The sequence below is a fragment of the Protopterus annectens genome, chromosome 4.part0 (genome assembly GCF_019279795.1).
Source record: "Protopterus annectens isolate FY-2018-M chromosome 4.part0, PAN1.0, whole genome shotgun sequence".
Classification (NCBI taxonomy): Eukaryota; Metazoa; Chordata; order Ceratodontiformes; family Protopteridae; genus Protopterus; species Protopterus annectens.
Window position 1 is genome coordinate 1,854,080,517 of NC_056733.1, and position 16,892 is coordinate 1,854,097,408.

Below are 16,892 nucleotides of genomic sequence, written 5' to 3' on the forward strand. Positions count from 1 at the left end.
AATTGTCTAGGCTTCAAATGGCCAGCATGGGCAGTTAGCCTAGTATGTATAAACCTGTAAACCAAATGGTATTCAGCCAAAAGTGGTGGTTCCTGGTGGATGTTAAAACATATATAGTAGTTTTTTTAAGAATTGGGCTGATGTCTGTCATCAGTTTCACAGCACTTGTTTTCTTTAAGTCACAGCCCAAAACTAGCAGCATGGACAACTTCCACCACTATTCTTTGCACTGCTAACAGTATGGACAACTCCCACCACTATTCTTTGCACTGCTAATAGTATGGACAACTCCCACCACTACTGTTTGCACTGCTAACAATATGGACAACTCCCACCACTATTCTTTGCACTGCTAATAGTATGGACAACTCCCACCACTATTCTTTGCACTACTAACAATATGGACAACTCCCACCACTATTATTTGCACTACTAACAGTATGGACAACTCCCACCACTATTCTTTGCACTGCTAACAGTATGGACAACTCCCACCACTATTCTTTGCACTGCTAACAGTATGGACAACTCCCACCACTATTCTTTGCACTGGTAACGGTATGGACAACTCCCACCACTATTCTTTGCACTGCTAACAGTATGGACAACTCCCACCACTATTCTTTGCACTGCTAATAGTATGGACAACTCCCACCACTATTCTTTGCACTGCTAATAGTATGGACAACTCCCACCACTATTCTCTGCACTGCTAATAGTATGGACAACTCCCACCACTATTCTTTGCACTGCTAACAGTATGGACAACTCCCACCACTATTCTTTGCACTGCTAACAGTATGGACAACTCCCACCACTATTCTTTGCACTGCTAATAGTATGGACAACTCCCACCACTATTCTTTGCACTGGTAACGGTATGGACAACTCCCACCACTATTCTTTGCACTGCTAACAGTATGATTAACTCCCACCACTATTCTTTGCACTGCTAACAGTATGATTAACTCCCACCACTATTCTTTGCACTGCTAACAGTATGATTAACTCCCACCACTATTCTTTGCACTGCTAACAGTATGGACAACTCCCACCACTATTCTTTGCACTGCTAATAGTATGGACAACTCCCACCACTATTCTTTGCACTGCTAATAGTATGGACAACTCCCACCACTATTCTTTGCACTGCTAATAGTATGGACAACTCCCACCACTATTCTTTGCACTGCTAATAGTATGGACAACTCCCACCACTATTCTTTGCACTGGTAACGGTATGGACAACTCCCACCACTATTCTTTGCACTGCTAATAGTATGGACAACTCCCACCACTATTCTTTGCACTGGTAACGGTATGGACAACTCCCACCACTATTCTTTGCACTGCTAATAGTATGGACAACTCCCACCACTATTCTTTGCACTGGTAACGGTATGGACAACTCCCACCACTATTCTTTGCACTGCTAACAGTATGGACAACTCCCACCACTATTTTTTGCACTGCTAACAGTATGAACAACTCCCACCACTATTCTTTGCACTGCTAACAGTATGGACAACTCCCATCACTATTCTTTGCACTGGTAACGGTATGGACAACTCCCACCACTATTCTTTGCACTGGTAACGGTATGGACAACTCCCACCACTATTCTTTGCACTGGTAATGGTATGGACAACTCCCACCACTATTCGTTGCACTGCTAACAGTATGGACAACTCCCACCACTATTCGTTGCACTGCTAACAGTATGGACATCTCCCACCACTATTCTTTGCACTGGTAACGGTATGGACAACTCCCACCACTATTCGTTGCACTGCTAACAGTATGGACAACTCCCACCACTATTAGTTGCACTGCTAACAGTATGGACAACTCCCACCACTATTCTTTGCACTGGTAACAGTATGGACAACTCGCACCACTATTCTTTGCACTGCTAACAGTATGGACAACTCCCACCACTATTCTTTGCACTGGTAACGGTATGGACAACTCCCACCACTATTCATTGCACTGCTAACAGTATGGACAACTCCCACCACTATTAGTTGCACTGCTAACAGTATGGACAACTCCCACCACTATTCTTTGCACTGGTAACAGTATGGACAACTCGCACCACTATTCTTTGCACTGCTAACAGTATGGACAACTCCCACCACTATTCTTTGCACTGCTAACAGTATGGACAACTCCCACTACAACTTTTTGCACTGCTAACAGTAGCAGTCCCACCACAATAACTTGTAGTGTTACCTGACAATTAAAATAGAATTGGCATGTTTTTATTCTATCCCTTCCCCCATCTTGCAAAACATTTTTGAATGCGGCATGCAGTAATGACTTCACATTATATAAACTTAATTTCTCCTTCTCTCTTAGTAATTTACATTTCCACATCATGTTAATTTTGGTTTAAGAAAAATAAACAGTGAACAGAGCATTTTCCATTGCCATGCAGAAGAGTAGGGCAATAGGCGGTAGCTGTGATTATGTACATACATACCATACCTATTACTCTGAGCAGAAGGTAACTGTACGGCTGTCTGGTTTGGCCTTGGTTTGTTACTAGCAATCTTATCACAATCCTTCATATTCTCTTCTTCTTCTTCTTCTGAAACTGTTTCACGCATTCTAGGATACATTAGTGGATCCGCAGTCCACCACCCACTCTGTTAGCTTATTCTTTATATGGATAATCATATCTTTCTAGTAACATTTTCTCACATGTAGGTTATAGCCTTCTCCACTGTCTGACACCTGTGCCCTTTCTGCCACCAACTTGTACCTTTTGCTTTCATTTCACTGTTTACACGATTCCCCTTCATGATATGCTGGATCTGTATTATGCAGCTCTCTCTCTCTCTTTGTCTCCAGTGGGCAGACTCCTTGCCCTCCAAGCTGTCCTTTGGAATCTTGCCTCACCATCCCTTAGCTACACATCTTGCTTTCATTACTTCCATTTTCAGTAACACTATGTCTCTGTACAAAGCCATACAGTACGTACATACATACAGTACTCCATATTATGTCCTTTAAGGGTGTAAAATAACATCTGTGTTCTTAGACGCTTCTCCCATAAGGATGCAGACATGCATCCTGTTGGCCTTGGTTGCGCCATTTTCACTTTACCTTTAATTGTCCTGTCATCTGTTATTATCGCTGATAATCCTTGTTCTTGGCTACCAACTTCTTCTGAGTTATAGTGGGCCATAAACATCAATTTTCATTGTTTTTTCTGTATTAAATTTAAGCTGCTATCTTTGTCATTGGTCTTACTATTTTTTGTCTTGATCTCTCTTGGACTCTCCCCTTTTCTGTGGTTCCATCCTTGATATTATCAACACAGAATGATTTTGTTCTCAGTACCATTTCTCATGTCTCAAAGTGAAGAACAATGAGTCCAGATTTAGTATACCAGCCCTCACTTAATTTCCTCATTATAATAGTCCTTTCAGTAACAGTCTTTCATTCATCCATTCCCAGTAAACGTCTACTTGTTTCAGCAATTTCTCATTTACCCGATATCACTGGAATTTACTCACTAGCCTGCTTGGATGGCTGAGTGCAATATCTTACTGAAGTTGAGTGTATTCATAGCAGATGTTACTGAGAGATTCATTTCATGCATTTGGTTGTTTTCCAGAAATGCCACCGTGTCCCTAAAAATTGTTTCCATCACCCTCATCCCCACAAGGTCAGCCAGACTGAACTGAAATTTCCAGAGGTTTGTCTGCTTATTCCTTTATGGAAATGCATGTTTGCTGTGTTCTCCTAAACCATTGGTATAACTGCTAGCCAGTGGTTTGTCAAACACATCTAAGAAAGGCTTTGCCAGACTCCTGGCCAGCATTTTACATATTTTTGTGCCAGCCTGTTCAGCACCTGTGCTTTGCCCTTCTTAAGTCTGGTCAGCTTCTTCTTCAATTCTCGATCCAGTTAATCGGTTCTGCCCATTTCTTTCTTACTTTTGTTTTTTTCTTTCTTTTTCTTTCTTTCTTTCTTACTTTCTTTATCCATAATCTGGTATCCACCCCTGCTCTCTTGTGAAATCGGAGGCAAAGGAGCTTTTTATCACTACACCTTTTTCTCTGTCTTCTGTCATGTACTTCCTTTCATTAATTAGTCTTTTCCTTTCTGCTGTGAAAAGAAAAAAAAACTTTTATTCACCCTTTCAAATCATTCTGCAAGTTCCTTTTCCACGTCGGTATTGTACTCCCTTGTTGCCCCTTTCTTAGCTGGGTGTATTTCAGCTTTTTTTGCTTGCCTGTCTGATCCATTTTCCTGTACTCTCTCTTTCTTCTTCCTTATTGCCTCATCAACTTCTTTCTTCAGCTACAAAGTTTTTCTTCCTACTTTTTTTCTTACTCTTTCTTCTCACTTCTTCTCTGCTGCCACATCCTGGCCATCCCACTGCCTCTCCCACAGGTCACCTACACCTTCTGTTTCATACAGGTCTCCTGCTTTGTCATTACTGTCATACTGACAGCTTTGTTGTCTGTTATCCAGTGGCACCAAATTTGCTCCTTCAATGCACCACCCTGTTCTTTGTGGTACCTTTACTTCCAATTTCCTTACACTATCTTCCTTGTTTTATTGTTGCTCCTAAGTCTTATACAAGCTGGGTGAATCTCTCCTGCTCCTGATTAGAAGACAGTGGCATTATTTTCAAGAAGTTATACTGTCAGATGTAACTTACAAAGATAAAACTTTAAACTGCCATTCTCAATAAGCAAGAGAACTAGTGCCCTGGGGCTTCAGCTCTTTCTCTACAAACATACCTAGTTAAAGCCAAGTAGGAAAGATATGTTGATAGGTATTAATGCATTCTTTAGGCAAGTCATCTAGTCTGCATACAACATTATGTGTACCAGTTCCTACACTTTTTTGCTGTCAAAGACTTTCCATTTTTAGTTTCCTTTAACCTGGCAGTCTCTGTGATATGTAAATGATATAATCACTGTTGATGCTACAACTCTTCAGTGGAATTGATCTCTGTTTTCCTCTGTTACATCAATTCTCCTCTCAACTTGCAGTAAGCAAAGCTGCTTGTTGAACATTATTTGGATTCTATGGTCATTTGCAGCTGCCATGTTTTAATGCAAGAAATTCTAGCAAGGTTTGCAAAAGATCCTTATCTCAAATGTGAGACCCAGTGCTATGAATCTCACCACTTATTTGTACTATATTTACTGTTGTTGATTTGTACAGTGCCTAGGGTCAATAACTTAAATAAACTTGCTTGTAGTCTATTTATTATCCATTTGTTAACTGGGATAGTGCACTGGAACATGGACTTATCGCAGACATGGCCTGTGACAATAGCCAAAAAGCAATACTAACAAAATATTAAAGATACCATTACCAATTAAGAAAGAAAAAATATATCACACATATATGGAGTTTAGTAGACTGATATATATAGAAAATATACATAGAACATGAGCAGGCTTGCAATACAACAGAACAGAGGCAGTGAAACATACTTTAGTTTGTACAGTAATGAAACCTATATGCAATGGAAACATCTCCAATTAGGAATTAAAGCATGGATCCTGCCACCTGCATATGGTATGAGTTTGTTATTAGTATAATCAATATTCCTGGATTACTGTTCCCTCAAGGATGCCCTATCAGAGATGCTGGGTGAGCGTATTGGTGTGATGAGGGAGATAATTTTTCTGAGCTATGATACATTATCAGAATTGCCTAGACAAGGTAAAGCCTGGTTGTGCCTAATTATAGTGGATGCCAAAAAAAAAAACATTTCCTAGAAAATGGAAATCAAAATCTGAACCAATTGTATTAGAAGTAGTAAATGCAATAATAAAGATAAAACAACTGGAACTGGGATCTTTAGGAAAGGGCAGGAACAAACTACATGGGAATAAATGGGAATTGTGGGAACAATACATACAGGGAGGAATGAGGTTTAAAAGAAGGCAGGACTTAAATCAACTATGTAATGTTTGACTGAAAGTGATTGGGTAGATTCTAATTGATGTATAATGTTTGCAACTCGGTGTCTGTCAGTATGGTTGTGATGAAAAATGCTTGCAACTAGGATTGTGTCTGTGTGGTTTGTTTTCATTTATATAAATGTATGATTGCTTATGTCATAAGTGATGGTTTAATAAAGATGTTTCTTGTTTAAAAAGGGGCAGGAATTGAATAATTTATGTAATGTTGTTTAGGTTATATGATATATAGCAATATAAGTGAAGTATAATGTTTTTTAATGTTAGTTTGTTAACACAGTTTGATTACTTTTGCATAAACAAATTTGCCTATGTCACAAGTGTTAATTCAATAAAGGTGTTTACAAATATTCCTGGTTTACTGAAACAGTCTTGCTGTTATACCTTAAAAATAATTCAAAACTAAACTGCAATTAAGATGAAAAACTTCTCACTGTTTTAAAGTTTTTAACCATTTTTGCAGGAGGTGCTTTACCTCCATACCCCCAAACTAAGATCACTGGACCTTGGAATATGGGTAATTCTCTGAGGTACAGCAGTTGTAGACTTGTTCACATTCATGCTATCAGTTATAGTTTTCTGAGGACCACAATTACAGTTGTAAGATATTTCAAAACTCAGTCATAAACTACATTAATGTAATTGTTTGCCATTGGTCCATGTCATGGCTGAAAAAGGTCCTTTGACCAATTAACCAACTTGGTTAATCAATCAATTAATTAATTAATTAATTAATTAATTAATTAATTAATTAATTAAATAAGCTATAATGGACTATAAGCTATGATGGACTATTGATCTATCTATGAGATACAAAGGATAGTACAATACCATAATACTATCTCAGAACATTTGTTTGTGTGTGTGTGTGTGTGTGTGTGTGTGTGTGTGTGTGTGTGTGTGTGTGTGTGTGTGTGTGTGGGTGTGTGTGTGTGTGTGTGTTCATATGCACATGTGAGCAAGAGTGCATTTTTTTTTCATAACATCACAGTCCAGGACCTTATGAAAGGCTCCTATACAGATCCTTAAATGAAAAGGTTTTACTAACTAAAGTTAGAACTTTGTATATGCATGCCTGTAAGAATGGTGTCAGGACATGAATATATTTCATTCTGCTTGATTGACTTCCTTGCTTTCACTTTGCAGACCATAGCACACTGGCTGACGATTGTGGGAAGCGTACTACTTTATTTTGTAGCAGCGCTTGCTTACTCTGCTGGCTGCATTAATTGCAATCCACCTTCGAATCCATATTTCCTGATGGAGCTGCAAATGTCGACTCCTGTCTTCTACTTGAACTGTGTATTAGTACCAGTTCTTGCCATATTACCCAGGTAAATGTGATCTTTCAGCATACCCTTTGAATGAAAGTCATTTTTATTCCATTGTTCTCTTCTGATTATAAAAGTTTTTAGCACTGCTTCATTTAATATGTTGAATTAAATTCTGAAATTTACTGTAATGAATAAGTGGCATAGTAAATGTGTGTTGCCATCCATTGTACAGATATAATACTTTTCTTCTGCATTAAATAGTTTTACGCATTCCCTCCCTACATATAGTATTCAATATTCTACCATGGTGACTGTGTAACTTATGCATATAGCTTTTCAGTTTGAGATCTAGAAGTTGTGTAATATGCAGTTGAAAAACTTTATTTTTACACAAATTAATAGCCTCATTGAAGTGCCCATGTATAAAAAAGCAGGAAGTCTAATCCTAACATCAAGGAAAAAGCTCCTTGTGCTGTTAATAATACTGAGTTAATAGTTGGAAGATATGCTGGAGATTACAGTCAACTCTTGAAAGTAACTAGCCACAACTATCACCTAACAGGAAAGTAAAAAAAAATGAAGTTAAAAATAGGACACACACACACACACACACACACACACACACACACACACACACACACACACACACACACACACACACACACACACACCTGTACTCCTCAACAAACCCACCCTACTAACCCATATCATTTAGTCTTCAACAGGTGATATGCATGTGATACGTATATGTATATATATATATATATATATATATATATATATATATATATATATGTATGCGTATACATATATGTATACGTATATGTATATGTATATGTTCTTGTAGTATCCCCTAAGAATTGCTGTGGAGTATGCACAGTTTTTGTTAGAGGATCCACACTGACCCTAAGTGAATGTCATACACAATTGTTATGCAAAAAAGGCGAGAATCTGACAGAGGCAGAGAGAAATGTGAGTCTTTCTAGCAGAAAGAGAGGAAGTAATGTTGAAAGACACATAAGCTGTAGCCTGTAGAGAGAGTGATGTTGAGTGCCACAAAAGTAGAGCTGTCAACTGAAAGAGGGAAGAGAGAGAGGGAGAGAATGGGAGAGACAGTAATACTTGTCCTTGTAAAGAGGAATTGAACTCTAAGTTCTGTACCTTCTTTACATCTGACTTATTTATTTGGACTGAATTGTAAGTGCCCTGTGGTGGTTGAAATGGCATGATGTAACTATGCATAAATTATACTGAAACCACATAGTGGGCCCAATTCTAAAAGATCTGTTCTCAGTATAAGTGAGAAACTGTGCTTGTCAAACACAATACTGGCAGCTAAAAGATTGAATACGAGAACAGGTTCTTGGCTGGTATTTATACTGAAACACTTGCAACAACTGTGTGCATTAAAATTGCTTTATCTAAATACTGGTGACATTTTGCAAAACTAACGTCAGTGTCAGATGCTGTTTTTAAAAATAAAATCATCTTCATGGAAAAGTGGGTTAATTGCTGAGAAGGAGGTATTGTTTTTAAAAGTGAAACCCTCTTAAAATGAAAGGTCTAATTACTAAGTAAAGCAAGAAAGGGATGCTGCTTCTAAAAGGTTAAACATTTTGACAAGAAAAAGGGCATTTATTGCTGTCAGTCAAGAATGGGGTGTAGATTTTAAAAGTACACTCAATGAAACAACAAGCAACAACTAGAACACCCACAAAGATACCCTCCTAAAATGATACAAGGCCTAAGCAACATGTCCTACATGGCCCAACTCAAAGCACTGTTGCTATACTCTGTATCCAACAGACTGCTAAGAAATGACCTAAGTCTGACATGCGAAGCATCCTCCAACCCATTACTGATGGATTTACTGCACATCAGCATACTTCTCAACTGTACAGGTTTTCACAGAATGTCCAGATTTTTGCCTCATAATTTTGGTTTGTTCCCCCTAAAATATGTCCCTTTCTGGAAAATAACTGGGGATTGAGGTAATTAAATAATGACAAACATTTGAGTTTAAGACTCCACATCCTTCGGAAAATTCATGCTAATGCAAAATCTATTATTCCATCAACTTTCTAAGTTTATAAGGGCAATATTTAAAATCTGTCCCTATTCGTCCCCCCATCATTTTAGGCTTTATCCAAATGTTTTGCTCTAAGAGGTTGAGAGGTATGCATGTCAGCAAATCAAATAGCACTAGACACACTCAAACTAGGAATCTAAAGCTCTTCTGCAACATCATCAGAACTGTTTGGAGGGACAGGTATATTTTACAAAGGGTTCCACTGCTATGGAACAAACTTCTCATCCAAATAAAACAAAATTCATCCCTGTAAACGTTCAAGCACAACTTAGATATATGGATGAGAAACAGAAAATTTACCCCAGGACTCCCCCCTGTATTATTAATAGACAGATGCAGCCCCCTAAATGCTTTATTCCATGTATAGGGGCCCCTCAAATTGTCTATGGCATGATCCACATTATTCTTATTAGGGTAATAGGATCATAGGGAGTTAATAAGCTAATGGCTCAAGGGCTCTTTCAAGCCTAGCCAAAGTTACCCATGTTACCACGATCAGCACCTATTGCCCCTTTCCAACGGTGACACAGGTGGAACCCCCGGGGTGAATTTAAATTTACCCATCCAGTTTTCCAGATTGCATTTGAAGGGATCCAATGAGGTGCTCTGTTTGATTTTAAGTGGGAGTCTATTCCAAAGGTATGGTAACCTCTGGGAGAGAAATCTGTCCTCCAGTAGATTCTGGTGAAGTCACATACCAGGATAAGTTCCTTAGAGTGAGTAACCCATGTGCCATTTGACTTCAGGATGTGCAGCATTTCCATTAAAGTAGGGTCAGAGATTGCCTTATGGACAAGATAGAGATCACCTCTGAGTACTCTCTATGAAACAGAATAAAGTGACAGTGATTTCAGCCTATCCACATAGGAGAGCTAATGAAGACCTTGAATTTTCCTTATGAGGAACTTTTGTGGTCTCTCTAATTGCTGCAGGTGCTTTGAAAGGTACATACCAAAAGGGGTGTTGTACTCAATTATTGGCCTAATGAGTGAAGATTACAGGGAAGTGATAACTTCTCCTTTTTTTGAGGCAATGCCTTGCTTATGAGAGAAGCCATAAAATTTCCTTCTTACCACTGTGGAAACATGGTGATTAAAGGTAAGGTTACTGTCATCCTGAATGCCCAGACTTCTCACCACTGGGTGCATATTTAGGGTTTTGCCATTGATGCGATAATTTTCAGGAACATCACTCTTACTGAAAGGGATGGTAATACATTTTTTTCATTGAGTTTGAGGCCATGACTTTGGCATCAATCATTTGTTTGCGTAAGACCTTCTTGAAAGATGTTGACATAATTTGTAGATTTTATTTGCTTTTTTTACTCAAATGATTTTTATTTTGATGAAATAACATAATAATTTAATACATTCATAACATTTAATAACTATTTACAGTATTTACATTCAGCCTCACAAAAAGGATTCAGCTAAAAACATTGTAGTTAAATAATAAGTTAATATATAAACTATGATAGTTAGGAAAATATTGGTTCCATCTGTAGGGTATCAATCAAATTCAAAACTTTCCTCCCTGGACTGTTAACCGGGGGCTTAGGAAAAGTTCTTAACTCTTTAGTTCTTTTCTCCATTAGTATGCATTTCTTCAGTGATGATAGGAATTCCTCCATTGTGGGTGCTACATTAGAGTTCCATCTTCTAGTTATACATTTTCTGGCTATTGCTAACATTGTCCACAACAAATACAGGTCATCTTTCTTCATATTATTACTATTAACAACATTCAATAAAATTAAAGACTTTGTCAAAACAAATATATCAGTATAGATAGCTTGAAGAAATTTGTTATTCTCATTCCAATATGGTTTAATATTAATACAATCATAACAAATATGAGACCAGTCAGCATTATTGGACAGATGACATCTCCAACATAACTTGCTTTTTGAAGGGTTCATTTTTGAGAGTTTCTCAGGTGTCAAAAAGGATCTGTGTAGACATTTCCAATGAAAAATCCTCCAGAATTGTGAGTAAGAAGTTAGTTTAACTGAAAATAAAATGTTTGTTTTATCTTCCATTGATAATGAAACTAGAAACAATTTGCTGTTCTGAATATTCGATGTTTAGTATTTTCGATTGGTAGGGTTCGATATTAGAACACTCGACATTTTGAATGTTCGGTCTTCTAATATAGACCCAGCAAATATTTCTCCTTCTTGGAGATATTCTCTAATTTCCCTTACATTAAAAGAGAATAAGGACCCTAATCATTGCAACTCATATAGACCAATTTCTTTGTTGAATAATGATTATAAACTATTTATGTCAGTTATGGTCAATAGATTGAAAATACCCATATCTAAAATAAGCAATGAAGAACAAACTGGTTTCATACATAACAGGCATAAACAGGATAATATTAAAAGAGTATTAACTCTGATAGATTACCTCAATAGAGGAAACCATGAAGCACTGATAATAGGTCTAGATATTCAAAAGGCCTTTGACTCGTTAAATTGGGGTTATTTATTTAAAGTCTTACAATTATTTGATTTTCCTCCCTTTTTTATAACAATAATAAAGAAAATCTATTAAAATAATCTAGCATATGTCAAATTAGGTCCCTTTACTTCCAAAGCAATCCAAATCACTAGAGGTACCAGACAAGGGTGTCCCATGTCCCCTATCCTATTTGGTTTGGCCGTAGAAATACTTGCCATTTTAATACATAATAACTCAAAGATAAGAGGAATAAATATATATAACCAATGTGTTTCTAAAATAATGATGTTTGCTGATGATGTCTTACTTACCTTACCCAACTCTAAGGAAGTGTTAGATGAAGTGAATATAGTAACAACAAATTTCCAAAAAAATCTCAAGACTCTCCTTCAACAAATCTAAATCAAAATATTTATTATTAAATAAAAAAAACATACAGGTTCCAGTTAATCATATTACTGGAAACCAAGTTTCAACTCTAGACTATTTAGGAATAGTCCTACGCAAGAATATAGAGGAAACCTTACAGCTTAACTATGCTAAAGCCATAGACTTAATCAAGACATTAATAAGCAAATGGAATAATTTGTGTATAATATTTGATAAGTTACAACAGATAAAAATGGTTTTGTTACCTAAAATGTTATATATAGCACAAGCCGTTATACTTCCACCAGGAAAGAGAATATTTAAAGAAATCACTTCAACTCTGATTTGTAGATTTTATGACCGCACCCGGTTTGCAGTCATCAGCAATCTTTGCCAGGCACAGTCCTTGGTTTTAGATTGTACTTCAGAGAAATAGATTACGAGCAGTAGAGGTCCCAGGACCAATCCCTGTGGATCACCACTGGTTATGGGGCTGCTGTTGCAGGTGGCTTCCCCTGTTTTGTCTGTATGTGTTCTATCAGTGAGCCAGTTCGCAACCCATAGTATTATATAAGGGTTTATATGTAGCTGGGAGAGTTTGTCAATGATGCCTGGGTGAGGGATAGTGTCAAATGCTGTGGCTAAGTCTAGGTGGGATGTATGTACAGATTTCCCCTCGTCCAGGGCCCTGGTGATTGTCTTGAAGAAGTCCACCAGGTTTGACAGGCATGATCTCCTCTTGACAAATCCAAGCTGGGTAGGATCTAGTGTTTGGAGATTACCTGTATCTTTGTTGATAGGTTCCATGATGATTCACTCCCTGGCCTTGCAGATAAGGCTACTCAGGCTAATAGGTCTGTAGTTCCAGGAGTCAGTAGAAACACCACCTTTGTGCAAAGGGATAATGATGGCTGTTTTCAATTCATCTGGGACAAAGCTGGTGGTTAGACTGTGATTGAAAAAAAAGTACCCAGTGGTGATGCTAATTCTTGTTTGAACCCATGTAGGATGCAGCCTGGGATGTTATCAGATCCCATTGATGCTGTGTTTTTGGCTTTAGGGAGGGTGTTTATGACCTGGTCTTTAGAGATACAAGGTAGGGGACAGGTGGTACTGATGTCATGAGGTTCATGTGGTGGGGACAGGGGAGTGATGTTTTCACTAAACTTGTCAGCTAACAGGTTAGATATGTCCACCTACTCACTATATGTGTTACCATTAACTACCAGTTCTGCACAGATCTGGGCCTTATCTTTTAGGTTATGGATGTAACTAAAGAGTGCATTATGGTTGCCCTTTGTTGAGGAAGCTAACTTGGTTTCAAGGTTTGCCTTGGAGGACTTCACAAGAAGTCCTATTTGCTTATTTAAGCTGAATAGGGAGTGTCTCCACATTAGAGCCTGCTCCTTCTTACTCTTTGACAGCAATTACTTCCTTTTATCGTAAAGCCTGTTAATGACAGTTGTCCACCAGGCAGGTTTGCTCTTTCTTGAAGAGCTTGTTTTGGTCCTAACAGGTGCTGCTGAATCAGTGCAGCTATACAGGTAATTGTATAGGGTATTCATGTAGAGCTCGGCATAGTTACTGGTTCCATCTGAGGGGGCAGGTGCAGTAAAGCCATGTATGCCATCCTGTAAGAGGTTATAATCTGCTTTGAAGAAGTTTTTTAGTCTAGTTGCTGCTGGGGGGAGGTCAGGTGTGATAGTTATATGCCACGGGAAAGGTAAGCCCAATCTATAAAGAAATGGGGTAGGTTATTTCAAGTTGTAAAAGGGGAAACTGGCTAGATGTAAAATGGCCTCAAAGGCCAGCTAGTACTTACCTTTGAACTATGAACCTATGAAAATGAAATGGGGGGGGGTCACTGGAGTATAGTGCAAAATGAAAGTTCTGTGCAAATTGATAAACAAGTTGTAATTTACCTGTACTTAAAATGAAAGGTAAAAGAAGCAATAGTCAAGACAATGCTTGTGCTGCTTTCAAGGAAGTAAAGCAGAGCTGTACCAAGGTAAGAAATATGAGTTAACCACTGAAAACAGTGTTGGCCAACTAAGTCTGACACTATATAATGGGAGTGCTTTGCACCAAAGTGCTTCCGATGCACAGGAGCAAATGAATGCTTTGCAGTCCTATGGTTTGTAAATGAAATCTTATATGGAGCTATTTATTCTGGCTCTGCTTCAAAGATAACTGTAATAGACTGAGGCAAAACTTAGGTTTTAATCTGTTAAGAAACAAGAACTTACAAAAAAGACAATGGAATTTATTACTTGAAGTATATGAAAAAGAAAATGAGACACTTTCTTGGTGTTGTACAACTTTGCAAGAGAAAGGTTTGAAACTAATTATAAGTATAGAAATTTTCAGAACTATAGTAGAACAGAAAGTTTCTGGGCATAAAAGTAAAATGAGAGATTTTGACATTGTTGCTGGTTGATCATGACCAAGAAAACATGGCTAAATACATCAAAGAGATTATTAGTTAATCCAAAAGACTCACTGAGCTTTTTAGGCTAGTGGGGATGGTAAAATATGAAAGTACACTTGAAAATATTAAGTCAAAAGACATCACATATCAAAAAGGAAAAAAGCAATGTGATCTGATGTGAGAACGTGGAAAAAAAAAAAGAAAGAAAAATCAACCTTCAACTCAAACTGAGATTGTGTGTTTAAAAAGTGAAAAAGTAAAACTGTGGCAAGAGCTATAGAAGATTAACATCTCCGTGCTTGGCCTGAAAGTGAAATATAATGAAAATGCAATGTAATAATGAATCACTAAAATATGATTTCATGAGGCCAAAAACATAGTCAAGAATTGTAGGTGAACTCTTACTCACAACCATGAAGCAGCCTGGTATATGGACCAAAACAAATCTATAATATGAGTGAAAGCAACCTGTTGATATTGATCAGTTGTTGTTGTGTCTTTCGGCTTTTGCCAGTTAGGGGTCGCCACAGCGGAACTCCGGTCAGCTAATGATTGGTAGTTGATTTTTACATGCCGAGTTACCAGCCCTGATGCACAACCTTCAATGAAGGTACGCCCATTCACACGTCTCCACAGAGAAGACGCTCTAGCTGAGAATCGAACAGGACAATGTCTTACTGTGAGGCGACAACTCTACTGCACTAAAAGAAAATATTTCAAAACCAAAATAATTGACAATAATAATAATAATAATAATTAAATAAAAATAAAAGATTTATAAGCATGCTACAGAAAGAAGAGGGATCACTAAGAGGCAAAATAAATGATCTGTGTGGTCCTAAGTTTATAAAAGGAAAGGAAAGTCTGTCCATAAATGAAATTTCAGTAAGTCATCTATCAACTAAGACACAACCAATGGAACAAAACAAGAGTTTCAAGCAGTCTGACATCTTAGAAGACATAAAGAAACATGCCACAACTCAATGGAAGAATTTGTAAACTGGAATGATAGTCTTTAAGTCTGGTGTAACTTAAAAGGTAGATTAATGTGATTAATCAAAAAGAAAGGCATGTGAATTGGAGAAAGGAGAATCAAAACTGTAGTCAGAACGCACCACGCTATTTACACATGATAACTGTGTGCCTGTATCCACATATACAAAATGGAGGCTACACTGAGCAAAGCTGTGAGTGCATATATTACCAAATATTGCCACAACTGGAATTATAGCCGTATGCTAATGAATGTGTGGGAAATCTGATTATGGCTAAACAGTAAAAGAGTAGTACTATGCTTTATGTGGAGAGGAAGGTGATTCCAAAGATGCTGTATTCTCTATGATACATGTCAAGCCCTCCAACATGATCTGTTGGTGTTGCAAAAGAGATTTACATCTCATGAGTCAGAGTTTATGCCCCCACTGGACTTGTAAATGTGCAGTAGATCTGGCAGGACAAGGTCTGTTGAGGCTATGTATGTGAGGCAGAAATTCTGACAACCTTTTTCATTTTGATGTAGGCCCTTGAGTTTCTTAGTAAGAAAGCATTGTGGGCATTCAAGTTGTGTGAAATGTCTGGACAGGTTCACACAGAAGGAGGTATTATATGCAATGATTGGCCTGAGGAGTGCAAAATGCAGTGGAATGATCACACCCATTGACCTGAGTGCCATATCCTTAGTAATACGTTTTGTAATAAAAAAGGACTTTCTTACAACAGTGAATATGTGCTGATCAAAGGAAACTTCATTGGCTACATAGGTTCCCAGGTCCATAATTACTGGCTCAATTTACCTGAGTGTGTTGTCAATATAATAGTTACAGCTGACTTTTTGCTTGCTGAAGGTTACGAATATAGATTTCTTAGCATTCAGTTTTAGTCCTTTTTTAACACTGGCTTTTTTTTTGTGGGAAAGGACCTCTTAGACAATATTGGTGTCCTCTGGAGAGTGTATGATGGGCACCAACTTTGTAGTTATCTGCAGACTTAGTTAGATATAAACCCTTAACAGAGCTTTGATCTCTGAGAAGTAAATACCAAAGAAGAGTGGCCCAAGGACTGAATCTAGGAGTACACTGCTAGTAGCAGGTCTTTTGGAGTAGGTAAAGTAGTCTACTCTAATTTCCTGGGTCTTGTTTGTCAAACAATTTGCTATCAAATAAACATAAGGTTGACATTTAGCTGGGTTAATCTACTATTCCTGAATTGCATGCCTTCAAGAGACCTACATATGTGGTGTGTTCTGATTTGTCCTTACCCATTGCTTAAGTATGCTATTTGAAAAAGATCTAAACCAAACAATTAAATGTCAATAAC

General features: G+C 37.7%; 1 protein-coding gene across 2 annotated transcripts in view; it reads left to right on the forward strand.

Annotated features, from left to right (window-relative positions):
* ATP10B (ATPase phospholipid transporting 10B (putative)) overlaps positions 1–16,892 on the forward strand; it is a 2,370,254-nt gene that overhangs the window by 2,337,511 nt on the left and 15,851 nt on the right. For both annotated transcript variants that reach the window (XM_044069530.1, XM_044069528.1), the window contains one exon: positions 7,101–7,288. In XM_044069530.1, the coding sequence (XP_043925465.1) occupies positions 7,101–7,288 (188 nt within the window). The remainder of the gene's footprint in view (positions 1–7,100; positions 7,289–16,892) is intronic.